General features: G+C 47.7%; 6 protein-coding genes across 6 annotated transcripts; 3 read left to right on the top strand and 3 right to left on the bottom strand.

Annotated features, from left to right (window-relative positions):
* Positions 1–340: 340 nt before the first annotated feature.
* I302_107136 (uncharacterized protein) lies at positions 341–2,157 on the bottom strand (the record flags this gene model as incomplete). Its single annotated transcript, XM_065870404.1, has 8 exons — positions 341–433; positions 498–981; positions 1,106–1,332; positions 1,378–1,507; positions 1,573–1,641; positions 1,706–1,789; positions 1,869–1,949; positions 2,030–2,157. 8 exons carry the CDS (start codon positions 2,155–2,157, stop codon positions 341–343), a joined length of 1,296 nt encoding a protein of 431 aa, XP_065726476.1.
* Positions 2,158–2,465: 308 nt separating this feature from the next.
* Positions 2,466–5,171, top strand: I302_107135 (uncharacterized protein; the record flags this gene model as incomplete). The annotated part of the gene is made up of 11 exons (XM_065870403.1): positions 2,466–2,571; positions 2,686–2,855; positions 2,966–3,156; positions 3,285–3,537; positions 3,600–3,647; positions 3,708–3,797; positions 3,893–3,943; positions 4,007–4,099; positions 4,168–4,261; positions 4,361–4,714; positions 4,801–5,171. The coding sequence occupies 11 exons, from the start codon at positions 2,466–2,468 to the stop codon at positions 5,169–5,171; spliced, it is 1,821 nt and encodes a 606-aa protein (XP_065726475.1).
* Positions 5,172–5,234: 63 nt separating this feature from the next.
* On the bottom strand, positions 5,235–7,180 carry I302_107134 (uncharacterized protein; the record flags this gene model as incomplete). Its single annotated transcript, XM_019192215.1, has 3 exons — positions 5,235–5,528; positions 5,653–6,569; positions 6,631–7,180. 3 exons carry the CDS (start codon positions 7,178–7,180, stop codon positions 5,235–5,237), a joined length of 1,761 nt encoding a protein of 586 aa, XP_019045212.1.
* A 404-nt stretch (positions 7,181–7,584) lies between these two features.
* Positions 7,585–8,238, top strand: I302_107133 (uncharacterized protein; the record flags this gene model as incomplete). Its single annotated transcript, XM_019192216.1, has 3 exons — positions 7,585–7,709; positions 7,881–7,994; positions 8,142–8,238. The coding sequence occupies 3 exons, from the start codon at positions 7,585–7,587 to the stop codon at positions 8,236–8,238; spliced, it is 336 nt and encodes a 111-aa protein (XP_019045213.1).
* A 1,889-nt stretch (positions 8,239–10,127) lies between these two features.
* Positions 10,128–10,991, bottom strand: I302_107132 (uncharacterized protein; the record flags this gene model as incomplete). Its single annotated transcript, XM_019192217.1, has 1 exon — positions 10,128–10,991. The coding sequence occupies one exon, from the start codon at positions 10,989–10,991 to the stop codon at positions 10,128–10,130; it is 864 nt and encodes a 287-aa protein (XP_019045214.1).
* Positions 10,992–12,819: 1,828 nt separating this feature from the next.
* Positions 12,820–15,118, top strand: I302_107131 (uncharacterized protein; the record flags this gene model as incomplete). The annotated part of the gene is made up of 13 exons (XM_065870402.1): positions 12,820–12,992; positions 13,077–13,212; positions 13,289–13,397; positions 13,461–13,583; positions 13,648–13,668; positions 13,725–13,748; positions 13,805–13,857; positions 13,919–13,957; positions 14,011–14,146; positions 14,205–14,277; positions 14,331–14,481; positions 14,588–15,007; positions 15,071–15,118. The coding sequence occupies 13 exons, from the start codon at positions 12,820–12,822 to the stop codon at positions 15,116–15,118; spliced, it is 1,506 nt and encodes a 501-aa protein (XP_065726474.1).
* Positions 15,119–15,129: the final 11 nt, after the last annotated feature.

The raw sequence follows: 15,129 nt of genomic DNA, 5'->3' as shown, positions 1-15,129 counted from the left end.
AACCATTCCGTTCCGTAATTGACAATTACAGGTACCAAGTACGGATTTGCATTTGCATTACTACAAAAACAACAAAGCTAAGGTAGGTAGATCAGTTGATGTTTTACACAAGTACTAAACTAAATATAGATACAGTCGTATATATATACATTGACAGATCCAACAAGTGACCATTGAGTCGAGCAAAAAGGCGATGCACTCGTCGAAAGCGCTGCATGGTTCATTGGCGCACCTGCAGCTCCGCTCAGGAGTGATGGTAATCTGGTGGAAGGGGAGGAACCGCTCAGATCTGGACGAGTAAAACGAGTTATAGTGTGGCGTGTCGATCATTGGTTCTGGCTCATCGTTTCTTCTTCTTGCTCGAACCAGATTTGGGGACAGTGGTCTTACCAGGTCGAGAAGGGGATTTGAAGAAATTCGTTATAGCTGGTTGCTATCCCGTCTCATCCACATCAGCTCATGTTGTATGCACTGCACGATGCATGAAGATCGCTTACCTCTTTATCCCCCTCATCAACAGTCTTGCGAACCACTTTGGTCTGATGTCCACCTGTTCCCCTCTTGGGTTTATCTATTTCCTGAATTTCCTCATCACCATTATCTTCCCCCTCTGATCGTTTTCTCTTCCCTGTTTCTTGTTCCTTCCCGGCTTTTACTACTTCCTTATCCTCCTCCTCGTTTTGTTGCCCGATCTGATCCGCAGTCGAGTCACCCTTATTCGGAGCATTCGAATCATCGCCCAAACCCTTTTCTTCATCTTTAGGTGTAATCTCACTCTTAATCCCTTCCGCTTCTTCTTTCACTTGCTCCGTCTTAACCTGCTTTGGAGAAGGATGAGATCCCTCTTCCTTCTTAGGTTTCACAGGTGATGATTGTTGTTTCGAGAAGAAACTCTTGATCCCGTCTTTACGTTCCGACACAGGTTGGATGAATGTCGGCGAGTTGTTACCTATCTTCCCCACCTCTGTGGGGACTGGATAACTGCGAAAGCAAAACACCGATCAGCTCTCAATGTCGACTCTTCCTGTATCACATGATGAGAAACAGAGAACACCCGAGGAGCATCGAATAGCCGAGCTGAGTCAGTAGAAAAGGCGCGACCTACCTCTCCAGCCCCGCATGAGACCTTAACACTCCCCCCGTCCCATCCTTCCCCTCCCTCCAACCCCTAACCTCTCCCAAATCCAACCAATCCCTCACATCATCCCACTCAGTAAGAATCACAGGCATTCTATCATGCAACCACCTTATATCTTTTGACGGCTCAGTGGTAAGTATCGTATAAGTTGCCAAAGGCAGGGGATTACCCGTGGGATATGCCTCGCGTGTGTCCTCAGGATCGTCGGAAGGTTGGAATTTCGACTGAACGGGTGAGACGTATTTGACGATGTCATATAGTCCTGCGAAGAATAGTAAAGGTGGATGATCGATTGTGGTTTCGGGGGATAGGGGGAGACGGGTGAAATGGGGGATTTTTGAGGAAGGTTTCTTGAGCCATTCGTAGTACCTATCCAGCCCGTCAGCTTGTGAATCGAGAGTGGGAGTGGTATAGGTTCGATGGTTTGGACTTACCCCTGCGCTGGGACTATACATCGCTTGTATCCTTTCAAAGCATGCCACATTCCGCCTGAAGATGGGTCCCTACGAGTCTCATATGCCGTCAGCTGGACCAGTCTCACCGTGGTTGATGTAGCTGGCAATTCACAATAACCCCTCGGATCTGGCGTTGATAGTGTTCAAAGGCCCAGTCGGAGGATGTTTCGTCCAATGTGGGATTAATCCCCATTGCCTACAATCCACCCAGGATCGGCATGAGCTATTTCACTACAGCATTAAAGTATATGATCGACGCGAGAGGGTCAGCTCACATAGTCTCAATCATACCCCTCTCGCCATCTTCCGGATCCCTTCTAATCACCGGAGCTCTCTGACGAGGTGCGACATTGTAGCTACACCATTACTCTCTTCAGCTTATTCCCGCCTTTCACTCAGAGAACAACTGAATTTCTATGGAAGAGCGTCGACCCACTTGCCACCCCTATTATCCTGCTGCCTCTCCCACCTCGGACGACCATTCTCGAATAATCTCGGTAAACGCGCTTCGAGTGAATCGTATAGCTCTTCGTTTGATAGTGCCAGGGCGTATCTACCGCACATATCGGGCTGCTGTGTGGTTGTAGAGATTGTTCTTGAATGAACCTCTCAGCCTGATAGTGGTAGTACTGGTGATGATATTCAGATTCATCTCCTTGTGGAAATGTTGGATCGTCGAAATGATCGGGTTGACTGGACTGGACATCACCAACATTACATCATCCAACTGTTACATATGCACGGAGATCGCGTACATCTCCGTGTCATTGGCTGAGTGTCACTCACTCGCAATGTTTTGATCTTTCGCTGCACTTCAACGCGTATATCAAGATAGATTATAGATTATACAAGCTGAAGAAGGTGCCGCTCAGATGCCTATAAGGGTCTCACTCCCAGAGACTACCACTACCGATATGCAAGGTACGACTCTGCAGGTGGGACGACAATATGTTGTACAGAGAACTGGACATCCTCCTCGTAAGTTGCCTCCTTCCACTTCGCTCGTACCCTCCAACCTTTTATACGCTTTGGACCGAAGCTTACACTGGGGAGCCTGCTGACTCAAGTCCTTCGATTGATTTTGTTTTATAGGTGCCGCTACAGTCCTCAATACTCGAGTCAACAAAACAGGCGTACGAGAAGCGTATATCTCCTTTGTAGGGCAGGATAAACGATTAGATCTCTGGGTGAGGGAGGACGAAGTGGGAGAAGAGGTGTTTCAGCCCGAGGCTGGACCTTCAAAGAGGCCAGGACCATCTGATGTGAGCTTTTATCTCCCCTTGCGAGTTCTTGTCCCTGCTACAGGTTTATCTGTCACGGACATTTGTGGTGTTTCCAATTCAGAATTACCATACTGACACTTGCCCAACAGCAGACCGATGTGCCCACCACCACTGCCCAAACACAGCCCGAAGCAGGCCCTGCTACACCCATCGATCGAAACAAAAGGGCAGAACGTTCCCCGCGAAGTAATGCCTCCACGCCCGAGAGGGAACATGCCGCTATGACGCGAGTGAGGAATTTCGAGGATGTTAGATTTGGGGAATATCTGATTAAGACTTGGTGCGTACATTTCTCTTGTTGTAAAATCTCTCATCAGAGTCCTATCCTGGTACACATAAATGTTCCGAGACTGAATAGAGGAGTATGTATCATCGGTAGCAGAGCTGATACCATCGGTAACATGATAGGTATTACTCCCCCTACCCTCTACCTCTCGACGATTCCTCCCAACACCCCCATACACCCCTCGCAGAGCCTTCTTCTAGTAAGAAGCGCAAATTAGACAGCCATATCCCTATCACACCGAAAAATGATCCCACTATACCTGGTATCGAAAATTCTCAGAGACCGCATCTCAAGCATAGTAGGACAGTCAATGAGATGTACTCTGGTGTTGGGAAAGGCGGGGAAGGTGCTAGAGGTAGATTATGGGTTTGTGATGTGAGTGTTTCCTCGACCAGTACCTGTTTATATGCTAGGTAAGCTGACTTGGAGTGAGATAGCTGTGTTTTAAGTATATGAAGACTCGTACGGGTTGGGATAGACATACAGTCAGTTATTCTTTCAACGGCAAATTGCAAAATGGAGGGCAGCTGATATGTTATGGGTAGTCTTCTTGTTCCATGCTTCAGCCTCCTGGAAGGAAGGTATATCAGAGAGGGAGCTATACGATATGGGAAGTGGATGGAGCGAATGCTACGGTAACTTTTCTTTCCCTTGCTTTTCCTCGTATATCACTCGATGAGGTTTTTAGGCCTCAACTGCCGGCTGGAATGCTGATGTGAAGTGAAAATAGCTTTACTGCCAGAACCTCTCCCTGTTCGGTAAACTTTTCATAGATCATAAAGTGAGCTTTCCTATCCATCGCGTGCCGAGATAAGCCTGAGCTGACGGTCATTCATTTGTATAGTCAGTATTCTTCCACGTCGAGAACTTCCTGTTCTATGTTTTATGCGATGCGGCTACGAGTAAACGAGATCAAGTGATGGCTTTCTTCTCCAAGGTGAGCTTTGATCCGTGCTCATCATTATGTGTACTTGTACCGAAGCCGACATCGCGTGATGTGTTTAGGAAAAAATATCATACGACGATTACAACCTCGCTTGTATAGTTACTTTCCCACCTTTCCAGAATAGGGGTTTTGGTAAACTCTTAATTGAATTTAGTGGGTCATATCTTTCATCCCCTATATTCATCTGCACTTGCACCTGTCTTACCTGTCTTATCGTAAATACCCCATATACTAAACCTCAATCGCGATCAGGCTACTACCTCACCAAACATCCCTCAACCCGTCTCACATCCCATTCCCCAGGTACCCCCGAACGCCCTCTCTCAGATCTAGGTCTAAAAGGATACACCGCATACTGGGTATCAGTAATCTTACGATTCCTCAAAAAGCTATTAGCGGATTCCGACCCCTTCAAATCGCCAATTGACAATGTATCGCCAAAGAAGATCAAATCGCCGGTGAAGGTCATGCCTGTTACACCGAAAAGGGGGAAAGAGGGTGAAGGGAGGGTATTGAGAGTTCGTAAACCTCTCACTGAAGAGAAGGGTTCTGGAATTGAAATGGGGAGTGGGAGGAGGGAAGGAAAGGTTGTGGTTGATGGGATTGGTAGGTCCCTCTTTGTCTAGTCACCCAGCTCGTTCGTGTTAAATTCGTAGTAGTGCTGATCCACTTGATGACGTGGGGTACTATAGGATTTACGAAAACACTCATACCCAAATTCAAAGGACAATACTCCATCTCCCTCGATTTGAACACGATTGCTAAATCATGTCATCTCCGTCTGGACGACGTCTCATTCACTCTTTCCGAATTGGGATTTCTAGTCAACAGACGTGCTGCGTCTATGCAATCGAGCAGAACACGTAATGGTCATTTACATCCTGCTCGGATCTCGCAGGAAGAAGGGGAAGACGGGGAAGAAGAATTGCAAGAAGAAGAGGAAGTAGGCGAGGAATGGCGGAATGTCGAAATTGTCATAACGAAGGAGATGGTTGATGAGCAGTGGCGTATATGGAGGGTAAGGGAGAAGGGCGTATTGGAAGATGAGTTTGTGCTGTTGTAGTCAATCTGCGCTGCAGTACATGTATACATCCATATCTATGTCCATGTCTTCTATTCTACGTGCCTACCCCCACCCTACCTCCCACCACCAATATCCACCTTCCTCATCTACCCTCCCCTCCCCTTTCTTACCTTTCACACCGCGTTTGCCTTCCCCTCTCACACCCAATTTCAATCCCCTCTTCAATCCCAGACCTTCTCCCCTCAGATCAGGATCTACCTCCTCGTACCCATCAGAAGATGTAGCAGCAGCTTCTCGACGCTTTGATAGAGGGGCGTATGTTGATAAAGGGGGGAAATGCGTGTCGATAGATTCAAGTTCGGGTGCAAAGGTCGGTCGAAGGGGTGAGAGGATGTGCTATTTCCCAAGAGACATTGCATCAGCTCACTCCATGATATCTTCATACCGGTTCTTCTCCTGAGCCTACATACGGCATCTCTTCTCCATCACCAATGTGTACTGTGTGAAGATGAAAACTCACAAAAGTCCCTCCGCCCTCTCCATGCTCATCAGGCAACCTCAACGTCCACCCCGCCACCTCCCTTAACAGCCTCGCATGCGTCTCATCATACACGCAATCACTCGCTAAAACCAGATCGAACCCCTCCTGTCTAATAAATCTCGACATCTCTTCGTCCCCCTCCCCCTCCTTACGGCCTGATTGTATGTACGAAGGGAAAGTTGTCCAATCCAACTTTGCTATATGTATACCTTCTTCCTCCCCCGTATCCGTAGTAGATTTCAAATCTACCTCAGAAGAGCCGGGAGTCTTCAGAATCTCAGGAGGGAAATTCAGATCTACACATATCTTGAGATTGTCTAATACCGATTCGAGGAAGTCCGTAGCTACCACCAATCCCCTGGGTGTACTTTCCTGTATACTTCTCAGATCGAGTAACTTTCTACATAAAATGGAAAGTAGGCCTGTCCCTGCACCTAGTTCCAGTACCCTTATCCCCTTCTTCTGTTCGTCACCAGCAGGTGGAGAAGGGGGTAAGAACAGTCCGTATTCTTGAGGGTTCAAGGCTAATTTCCTACCTAACAATATGGCTGATCCCCAGGTTTGCACACCTACCGATAAATGATCTGACATCGGTGCGTCATGTAGGAGAATCGGTAAGATGGATTTCCTCCCCTTTCTCGGCGTCTTACCTGAGCCTGAGAAGGTGGTTCTCGTAGGAGAGGTCGCGTAAAATTGTGTTGAAGAGGAGGATGAAATTGATTGACGGTGAAAGAGGTTCTTGGGCGAGGTGGGTGAGGTGGATAGCGAGGAGAGGAACATGTTGGTTTCGGGTGATAGGTTCGGATTGGGGGTGGTACGTGAGTGCATCGAGGAGAGAGCTGGGGCTAGGGACGGGAGTAGGGGGAATACGAGATGGCGGGTGAGTGAACCGGCGGCTGTGTACACTATAAGCATCAACTACCAAACATTTCACATCATGAATCAAGGCAGACTCACCACTTGTACCAGCCATCATAGCCAGTACAGCCGTAGCGTCCCTCAAAATCATCTCCACCTCCCTTACTTCCTCTGCCGGAGCACCGTCATTCTCCTCTATCCAACCTTGAGATCGCCTTACAACCCCTCCAAGCCATTTCTCCGCCCATTCCCTCTCAAATGGGTCCAAATGCTCTTGTCTACCCTCATCCTCCCCCACCCCATCCACATCATCATCTACATCTGAACGTTCCTCTTCCTCCAGCACCTCCAGCCCATTCCCAGCCGAATCAAGCGGCACGTCTAACCCCAATCCAATACTTTCCATGGTCTCCACCAAACCCGCTGAGAACCTTCTCTCCCGCTTTTGACTTCTTACGATCTTCTCTTCTGGCTCTTCATCTTCGAATACGTCTGTTGAGGTGAAACCACCATGTATGGGTGGGAGGTATAATTCCTTGAGGATGGATATACGCGCGAGGATATCGGCTGGGTGAAGGGGGGAGAGGGTGTATTGCGAGCGGGGGAGTGGAGGGAGGAAAGAGGAGGGGATGAGACCTGGTATGGTCATTGCGTGGGATTTTGTTGGAGTGGATATTTGTTCCTGTTCTGGGCTATATACAGAATACCATTGGACCTGGTTTTGCCATTGTCAGTGAAAGAGAGGAAGAAAGAGAGTCACGATAATTTTGGGAATTGAATTTATACGGTCGATAGAAGGAGTGATCGACAATTGTGGAGGTCCATGTCATCCAGCAAGCTTAAATGGGTGGCCTACTTAATCATCTCCTATTCCTATTCCGGTATATATAGTCATTCGTACAACATCGTGGAACCAACATGAATGCAACGATAACAATCAACCATACCATATTCATCATCGACATTCTCCTATAGATACCCCCATCCTATAACACTCCTTACCCCCCCATCCACAGACATCATGGTAAGCTTCTCTCCCACTCAACCAGATCAATGACGGTAATAGCTTTACTGATCTACCCACAGGCCGACGTAAAAAGACCAACTTCACCCGGAACACCAGGAGGTTCAAGTTCCTCTTTCGCTGTTGCTCGACCACATGGAGCCAATGCCGTGAGGTGAGTGATACTTCGTCCTCTCCATATCCACTTTGTTCATATGGCATAGCTGATTTTGCTCGTGTCATTCTCCCTCTTTCACCCCATCCGTTATTCCTACTCTCACACTGTAACGCGCGACACACCTTTCTCGTCCGCCCGAACCTCCATTATCACAACCGGCAACCACAGACGACGAGCGCCAGCTGCTGCTAGACCATCATCTGCCCGAGCTGCCGGTGCGGGCGGATCAAGCAATACGATGTTGAAGTTGTATACGGATTCAGGAGAGGCAGGATTGAAAGTGTGAGTGGCTCGTTTCCATATCTATCTACAGTACTCCCACAGTGCTCTGGACTATCCGTCCGTGCTGGTACATCGTCTGAGGCTGTCTCATTGCATGAGCATGTGGGTAGGGTCACATATGCTGACGCCTTCTCATCATGCTCGCAGTGACCCATTCGTCGTCATCGTCTTATCACTCTCATTCATCGCTTCCATCTTCTTCCTTCACATCGCAGCCAAGATAGTACGAGCCTTCACCAAGTAACCTATCTACTCAATATGAACACCTTTAGGGTAATTTGGACTAGGATACGGAGAACAATGCATCATTTGTAAATCTCGATTTCGATGAGTGATAATCAACAGGACAAATATAGAGTTTCGACGCGTTGCGAGAGCTGTAAGCTAAGTTGGTAGACTGACGTATTGACATATGCAATTTGCTGGCTTGTTCCCCAAAGCCAGGGTCAGATAGAAGAACTGTCTATTGTTAATCCCCCTTGCTGTTTTTCCCTCTGAATCCAGGAATCAGTCCGGACAACATAGGGAATATGGAACTTCCTCTTTTAGATGATTCGCCGACCTCCGGTTGTCGTTCGGGCAATTGATGAACGGTTGTGTCTTGGGTGTCCAGCGATCTGAAAAGAGGCTTCCCTACCGATACAGCTATTGGATTAAACGGAGCGTCCTCTTGCGAATCTCGCTCATAATCGTACCTGAGTTGAGCGGATGAAGATTGTTCAGTGACATCGGTACCTCACCCCTCATAATTCACACTTACTCTGAGTCAACCTCATAGACCTCGTATCCCCCTGGATTAAATGGTCCACGATCTGGGTTCATCTCAGATATGATGCATTGCTCATCAATAGCCGGATCACACAACTCATCGTACTCATTCTGGAAAAGCATTCTCGACCATCTGAGCCTGACGATACTTCTATAATTTGGCAAATCACCGCTGTACCAGTCATCCACGTCCTCAGCGATGGTCACGTCGGGAGCCGACCGTGTCTCGATTTATAAGCAGCAAATGTACGCACATCGTCGAGCTCGCCGATGAACTATTGATTTAATTTTTTCACTGACGCTTGCCAAAGGTGAGGATATGATGTGTGTTTTGTTCGTTTTGTGAGAACCTGTCTGCCAAACCGCGCTTCATGGGGGTATGCGGAAATCTGCATTTTCTCCTTATCCCTCGCACTACTGTTCTCGATGTGGCTTCCAGTCAGAACTTCGAAATCTCTATACCCTCGCCCCTTGTGGATATGATCGTTGACTGTAGAGATGTGTGGCGATCGTCCAGAGGAAGCGAGAGCGGGTGTGATGGAGTAGATTCGGATGGTCCCGTGTGGGAACTGGGACACGTCCTCAGTAAATTTGGGTCTATTTCCATCTCGGTCATTCAGAAATTGCAAATCATCGAGCTTTCGCCACTGAATGGACACTCGTTCTCGGTGTTTGAGACAGGGTCCTGTTCGACAGCTATTTGCGGGATCCCAGCTCATTTCGACTGGTGTCAAATTAAAAGTGTTAACTTATAAAAGCGAAAATCAAGCTGGATTGTGAGAGAGGAAAGTCGTATTCAGTCTCAAGCTCTTAGATAAACGAAGGGCTGTTATGTCTGTGAGATCGCCTTTGGGCAACTACACCACAAGCATTGTGTTACCTATCATGGATGCCGTGGACATCGACATGACGCGAGTAGACTACCTGACGCACAAAGGATACGGAAAGTGCTTCTTTGCAGCGCCAAAGGAAGTCATCGTGTAAAATTCGTACCTGACTCAGAGGTGAGGCAATGACTGTACCCCCCCTTTGTCATCCAGAACATGTCGTAGACCCAGAGTGAAGCGTTGGGGCTCATGATCCCTTCTTGTACATTGCTTTCATAATACAGGAAATGTGCAAAAGCATTGGCCTCTTTTCTTACACTACCACCTTGAGGTTTGATAATGCAAGAAGGTCTACAAGCAGTGACATGGAGGTGTCATCATCAAGGTCTGGGCTGTGAAAGTATCGTGTAAGGCGATGTGCATGTCAAAAAAAGCGGTGCCACGTTCGCGTTTCAATCCACCTTATACCCCTGCTCAATTCGCTTCGTGACGACCATTCTGTATAATCATCCATATGAGCAATGATTTATCTCCATGTCTAATTAAGGGCTCTCGACCATTCCAAAATTGCAATACTGGAATGAGTTCGCAGGCCGAGATCAGACTCTTTCCCTCTCTCCGACTTGTCAAACAATCTTCTAGTCTTGCCATTACCGTATCTAAGCGTTTGATCTTGATATAATTCGCTGGCCAATCGAAGGTTGAACAGCCCGGGATCTGATGTGTCATCATACTCGGGAATCAGGAGATGATTGTCGCAAGAAACTTTCATAGGTGTTGCCGTGCTGGGAAAATCTTTGTCAATGGACTGCAGGTTGAACATCCCTACCTCGGACTGACCTTGCCAATCATCACCGTACTTTGCCTTGATGGAGTTCTGCGTCGAGTGATATGTGAACTCGAAATCTCGATCAAGGTCTATAACGTCGGCTTGCCACGTCTTCGTATCGTTCGAGGAGGTTTCCTTTCTTCTGGTAAGAACTAAAGCATCATGTGCCGCCCCGTTAATGGGAACAACCACTTTCATCAGCTTCGAATCATTCCGGTTGCTGTTCGATACTTCAGTTGCGTTCATAAGTCGGAAGTTCATGTGTCCCTTTGGGTTATTGCGAATATAATCATTGACCATAGAAATCTCGTCATCACTCTCTTTTGGCTGAGTTTCTCCAGGTTCCAAGGTATGTGAAGTCACATGCCTGTCAGTTGGCTTGATCGAATAGATTCTTCGACTACCAACAGGATAATACTTGTCCACTATGGTGTAACCGCCATTGCGCCCGGATGAATAACGCTGTGGCTCGTCCATGTCTTCGCCCTCGACGTTTCGCCACTCGATCGCAACGACGCTTCGGAGGTCAAGGCATGGACCGGTCCGTGTGTTGTTGTACCTGCTGAAGGACATTCTGAACTATTGTGAACGCAGTTGGTCACGGTAGTGATCCTGAAAGTCAAGTCAGTATTGACGGCAAAATCATGAGTGAGGGGAACTCGCGGAGGCTTATACTATTTTGTATATAGTCTACGCGGAAAGACGATGCCAAACTCATGATCTCATATAGCAGCAGGAGGGCAGAAGGGGTCGACATGGCCGTACTTCCCTTATGCAGGCTCGTTCTCAAAGGATGTGAGTGGTTCTTTGCATTTCTGAAACGGTTGCAAGAGGACTTTACCCCTGTATTGATCTGACTGGGTAGTATAAGAGCTAATATAGCCTTCTGAACATGGGCGATTCGTCACCATACACAAAGGATTCGACTTTTGCTCCACATTGTGAGGTGTAATCTACTGTACAGTAGCGGAATTGCACTCCTCATCTGCTCCACTTTCGATGTAAGGTCGGGATCCACGTCATTGCAAAATCGCGCGCAATTCCAATTGTCATAGAACAGGACGAATAAGAATATGAGGCTTCTCGAATGTCGATCGCTACTACAGAAGTGCATTCTCCCGTGAACATGCATCACGTATCAGCAGACATACTCTGTAGGCTGGGAGTGGCTCACTCTGCTCCGCAAGGTAGAACTCATACCTGGATTGTGTCACTCTTCGCCTCTTCCGCTTTGGTCTGCTGAGTAGGCTCAACCTCCCACCAGGTTATCGTATCAGACCATTCTTTGTTTTCTTGACCTTCCTCCGGACCACAGCCTCCTTCCTGTTTGTTGACAGGTCTACAAACAGCTCGCCTTCTGAAGCTGAATCCTTGGTGTACCATAAAAAAGCTTGAATGCGAGATACACCGGGACATCCTTAGCACAAATCTGGTCTGATCTTCCGAGATCACTCGCTCTAAAGGTCGCTTGGAAGATCTTGGTCTATGAGCTCTTAGTGCTCACCATGAGCTGTTGAAGTTCTTTCCTGATTTTTGGAGATACGGTTTGAGAGGCATTGCAGATTTAGAAGCATCTTGACTGAAAAGGGTGAGGGGCTCCTTGCTCTTGTTGCGTAAGCCCTTTTCGGTGAGGTATGTGTATTCTGATTACTCTTCAAAGCATTAGTCAGTCTGTGCCATGCGTCTATAGCGTCTGTTGGGGTCTCCACCGAAGGATCAAGCCTGTAAAGGAACAGGTATGTGGTCCGCCAGCTGGTCTTGTATCGGACCAGGGTTTGCCATGGTATGTTGTGGAAAGATTGATGGTGAGCTTGGAGGCGGGTCGACTTCTAAGAGCGGAAGTTTGGGAGTAGACGGAATGATAGTTTTGCTTAGACATTGCGGAAGAGGGGGGCATCAATTTGTAACTAACCCCATGGTGAGAGAGAAGCGTTTCTGTGTGTCTTTGCTCAAATACTGTCATGCAGTGAATTTGCTATTTTGGATTGTACATACCTTTCTCAAAGGATCCCTTCCCATCCTTTCGATCCATCTTCTCCCTGATATCGATCGACCCGCCGATGTGGCGTTGCCACTCGTTTAGTCTCCCACGGTGTCCAGGGCAAGTGAGTGAGCACAATGAGCGCATTGATGTAATGACGTGAATTGACAAGTGATGAGATGTTGAAACAATGAAACAATAATACAATCATCTTTGACTCTTTACTCTGCAATCGCTGCTTTTGTATCCTCATCGCGATTCCTGACACGACCACATCTCACCTTACAGTCCGCTCAACATACATAAACCTCTAGATCTCCCCCAACCGAGAAACATTCCTCACTTACACTGCGATTAGTGTTCTGCATTTGAACAATTCCTTACATTCCTCCCTACCCCTCGACGTCGAGAGTATACAAGATGGACGACGAAATGGATGATTATTCCTCTATCGGATCTTATGGATCTTCATATCACTCCTATTCATTCTACAATCGCCCATCCACCCCTTCCACGCCTGTACGTCCGCCACCTGTTACCAGCTACGATATCAAGTTTGTGGAAGGTACAGGGTCAAGTAGGGGGAAGTGCATGTGAGTGGATTCGTTGCCCCCAGCTCCTATCAATCGTCTTATAAGGTGAGAGCAAAGTAAGAGATGGAAGCTTATATCTCGCAGTGATCTGGCATTCATCCTAGATTGTACCGGCTCGATGCAGAAATACATCAACTCCGTGAGAGATCATATAACTGGGATATGCGATATGATCAGGGGTGAAGAAGGGTTAAATGGCCCAGATGATGTCAAAGTTGCTGTGAGTCGCTTCGTGCCCCTATCTATCTCCTTACTCATTATAGGACATGATCTGATCGAAATGTGTGATGACATAGGTTGTGAATTATCGGGATCATCCTCCACAAGACTCAACATATGTGTATAAATACCACCCATTCACTTCTGATATACCTAAAGTACACGAGTATCTGAAAGGGCTGACAGGTAAGCTTCCATTCTTCATTCGGCCGTGAAGGTACACCAGCTGATGGAGGTATTTTGCCATAGCATCGGGAGGTGGTGATGGGCCTGAAGCTGTTACTGCTGGTATGGCTGCTACCTTGACTGAGCTGGAGTGGAGAAGGGAAGCGGCGAAGATGGTCGTGCTAGTTGCGGATGCTCCTCCTCATGGTGAGCTATCTGATGCACCAAGACTTGTATGAACATTTACAGCTGACACATAGGATGTGAATAGGTATCGGTGAAGGTGGTGATCGTGAGTCTACTGATGGCAAATGTGAGTTGCGAAATAAGATGCTGACATCATTATAGAGATAAAGGGTGGAGATCCAGACGGTGAGTCAGCTGAGGAGCGAACCATCGTGTTTCAAAGCTGATTCTATCACATACAGGTCACGATCCCCTCGTGATCGCTCGTACGATGGCTCAGAACGGCATAACCTTCGTGAGTTGCATAATGTCTACTTCGCCCTTTACGACCTAAGCTGATTCGTCATCCTCCGCAGTTTATGGTGGCTTGTGAGGACACCCTTTCTGGGTACAGTGTAAGCTCCCTCTTTCGATACTCACCTTCAATAATTTGCTGACAAGTCAATAGCACGCCGTCGACTTCTTCCAAGCGATATGCAACATGACCTCCGGAGTTATGCTACCCCTCACTACTGCCGATCTACTGGCAACAACTATCGTCGGGAGTGTATTGGAGAATATGGATATGGAGAGATTGATAGGCGGTAAGCTTTACCGCAATCTACATCATTAATGTCAGCTTATACTTTTGATGGTTCTTAGAGATTGGCGTGGAAGTGGCACAGAGAATCAGGCAGAAAGGCGAAACCATGGAATCGGTAGAAGAGGTTGCGCAGTGAGTTGATATCTTCCCAATTGTGAGGGCAATGACTGACGCAGAGCGATTAGAGAGCTACACGAACGACTATTACTGCGAAATGAGCAGACCAAACAAGTCCACCTACCAGAAGTTTACGCTCCGCATGAGAATGCTAAGAAGAACGTATCGACTTGGATGAATGCCCAGTACATTGGCGATGCGGTGCCTAATATTCTTCATGTGAGCTGCTCAATCAGCACTCTTTCCGCATCAATTCCCTCCATTGCTTCCTCTCTTATCTCCCAGAGTCCACAATCCGATCGCTAATGCCTATATCCCGTGATAGGTCCCAGGCAAGAGATTAACCGAGAAATTCCGGCGCCAAAACTACTCAGCAGGCTTCGGCTACGTCCCAGGCGGCAGACTACCCCCTCGGAAAGTATCCGCACCAATTTCACCTGCCAAACCAGCCGAGGTCCCCCCAACGCCTGCATCCCCTTCAACGCCTGCCAGCCCGCCTCGAAGGATTGTAAGCGATTTCAAACCTTTTGGAGCCACCTCCCCCGACAAGTCTGTTAGTGGGGGCTTGTCGGTCTTTGGCGCTCCGATGTTACCTACTGGACCTGGTGGTGGGATGTTTGGGAATGCCGGGAAGACGCCGTTGGTCAATGGCGGGATGCGGGGTGGGAGAGATGATGATGATGAAGATGAGGATGATGAGGAGGGGGGGACGAGGTTGAAGAAGGATAATATATCGCTTGATCAGGTGGGTTGTGCTGCACTGTCATATTGTGTTTGTGCTGATGTATCGCTTTCCATGATTGTATAGGCAAGAAGAATAGCTACTCAAGCTGTGTTCCGTGCGGGTCGATTTTAGCGGAATATAGG

This window comes from Kwoniella bestiolae, chromosome 5 (genome assembly GCF_000512585.2).
Source record: "Kwoniella bestiolae CBS 10118 chromosome 5, complete sequence".
In the NCBI taxonomy this organism is placed as follows: domain Eukaryota; kingdom Fungi; phylum Basidiomycota; class Tremellomycetes; order Tremellales; family Cryptococcaceae; genus Kwoniella; species Kwoniella bestiolae.
Note: the sequence above shows the minus strand (reverse complement) of the source record. Positions and strands in the feature narration are given on the sequence as shown.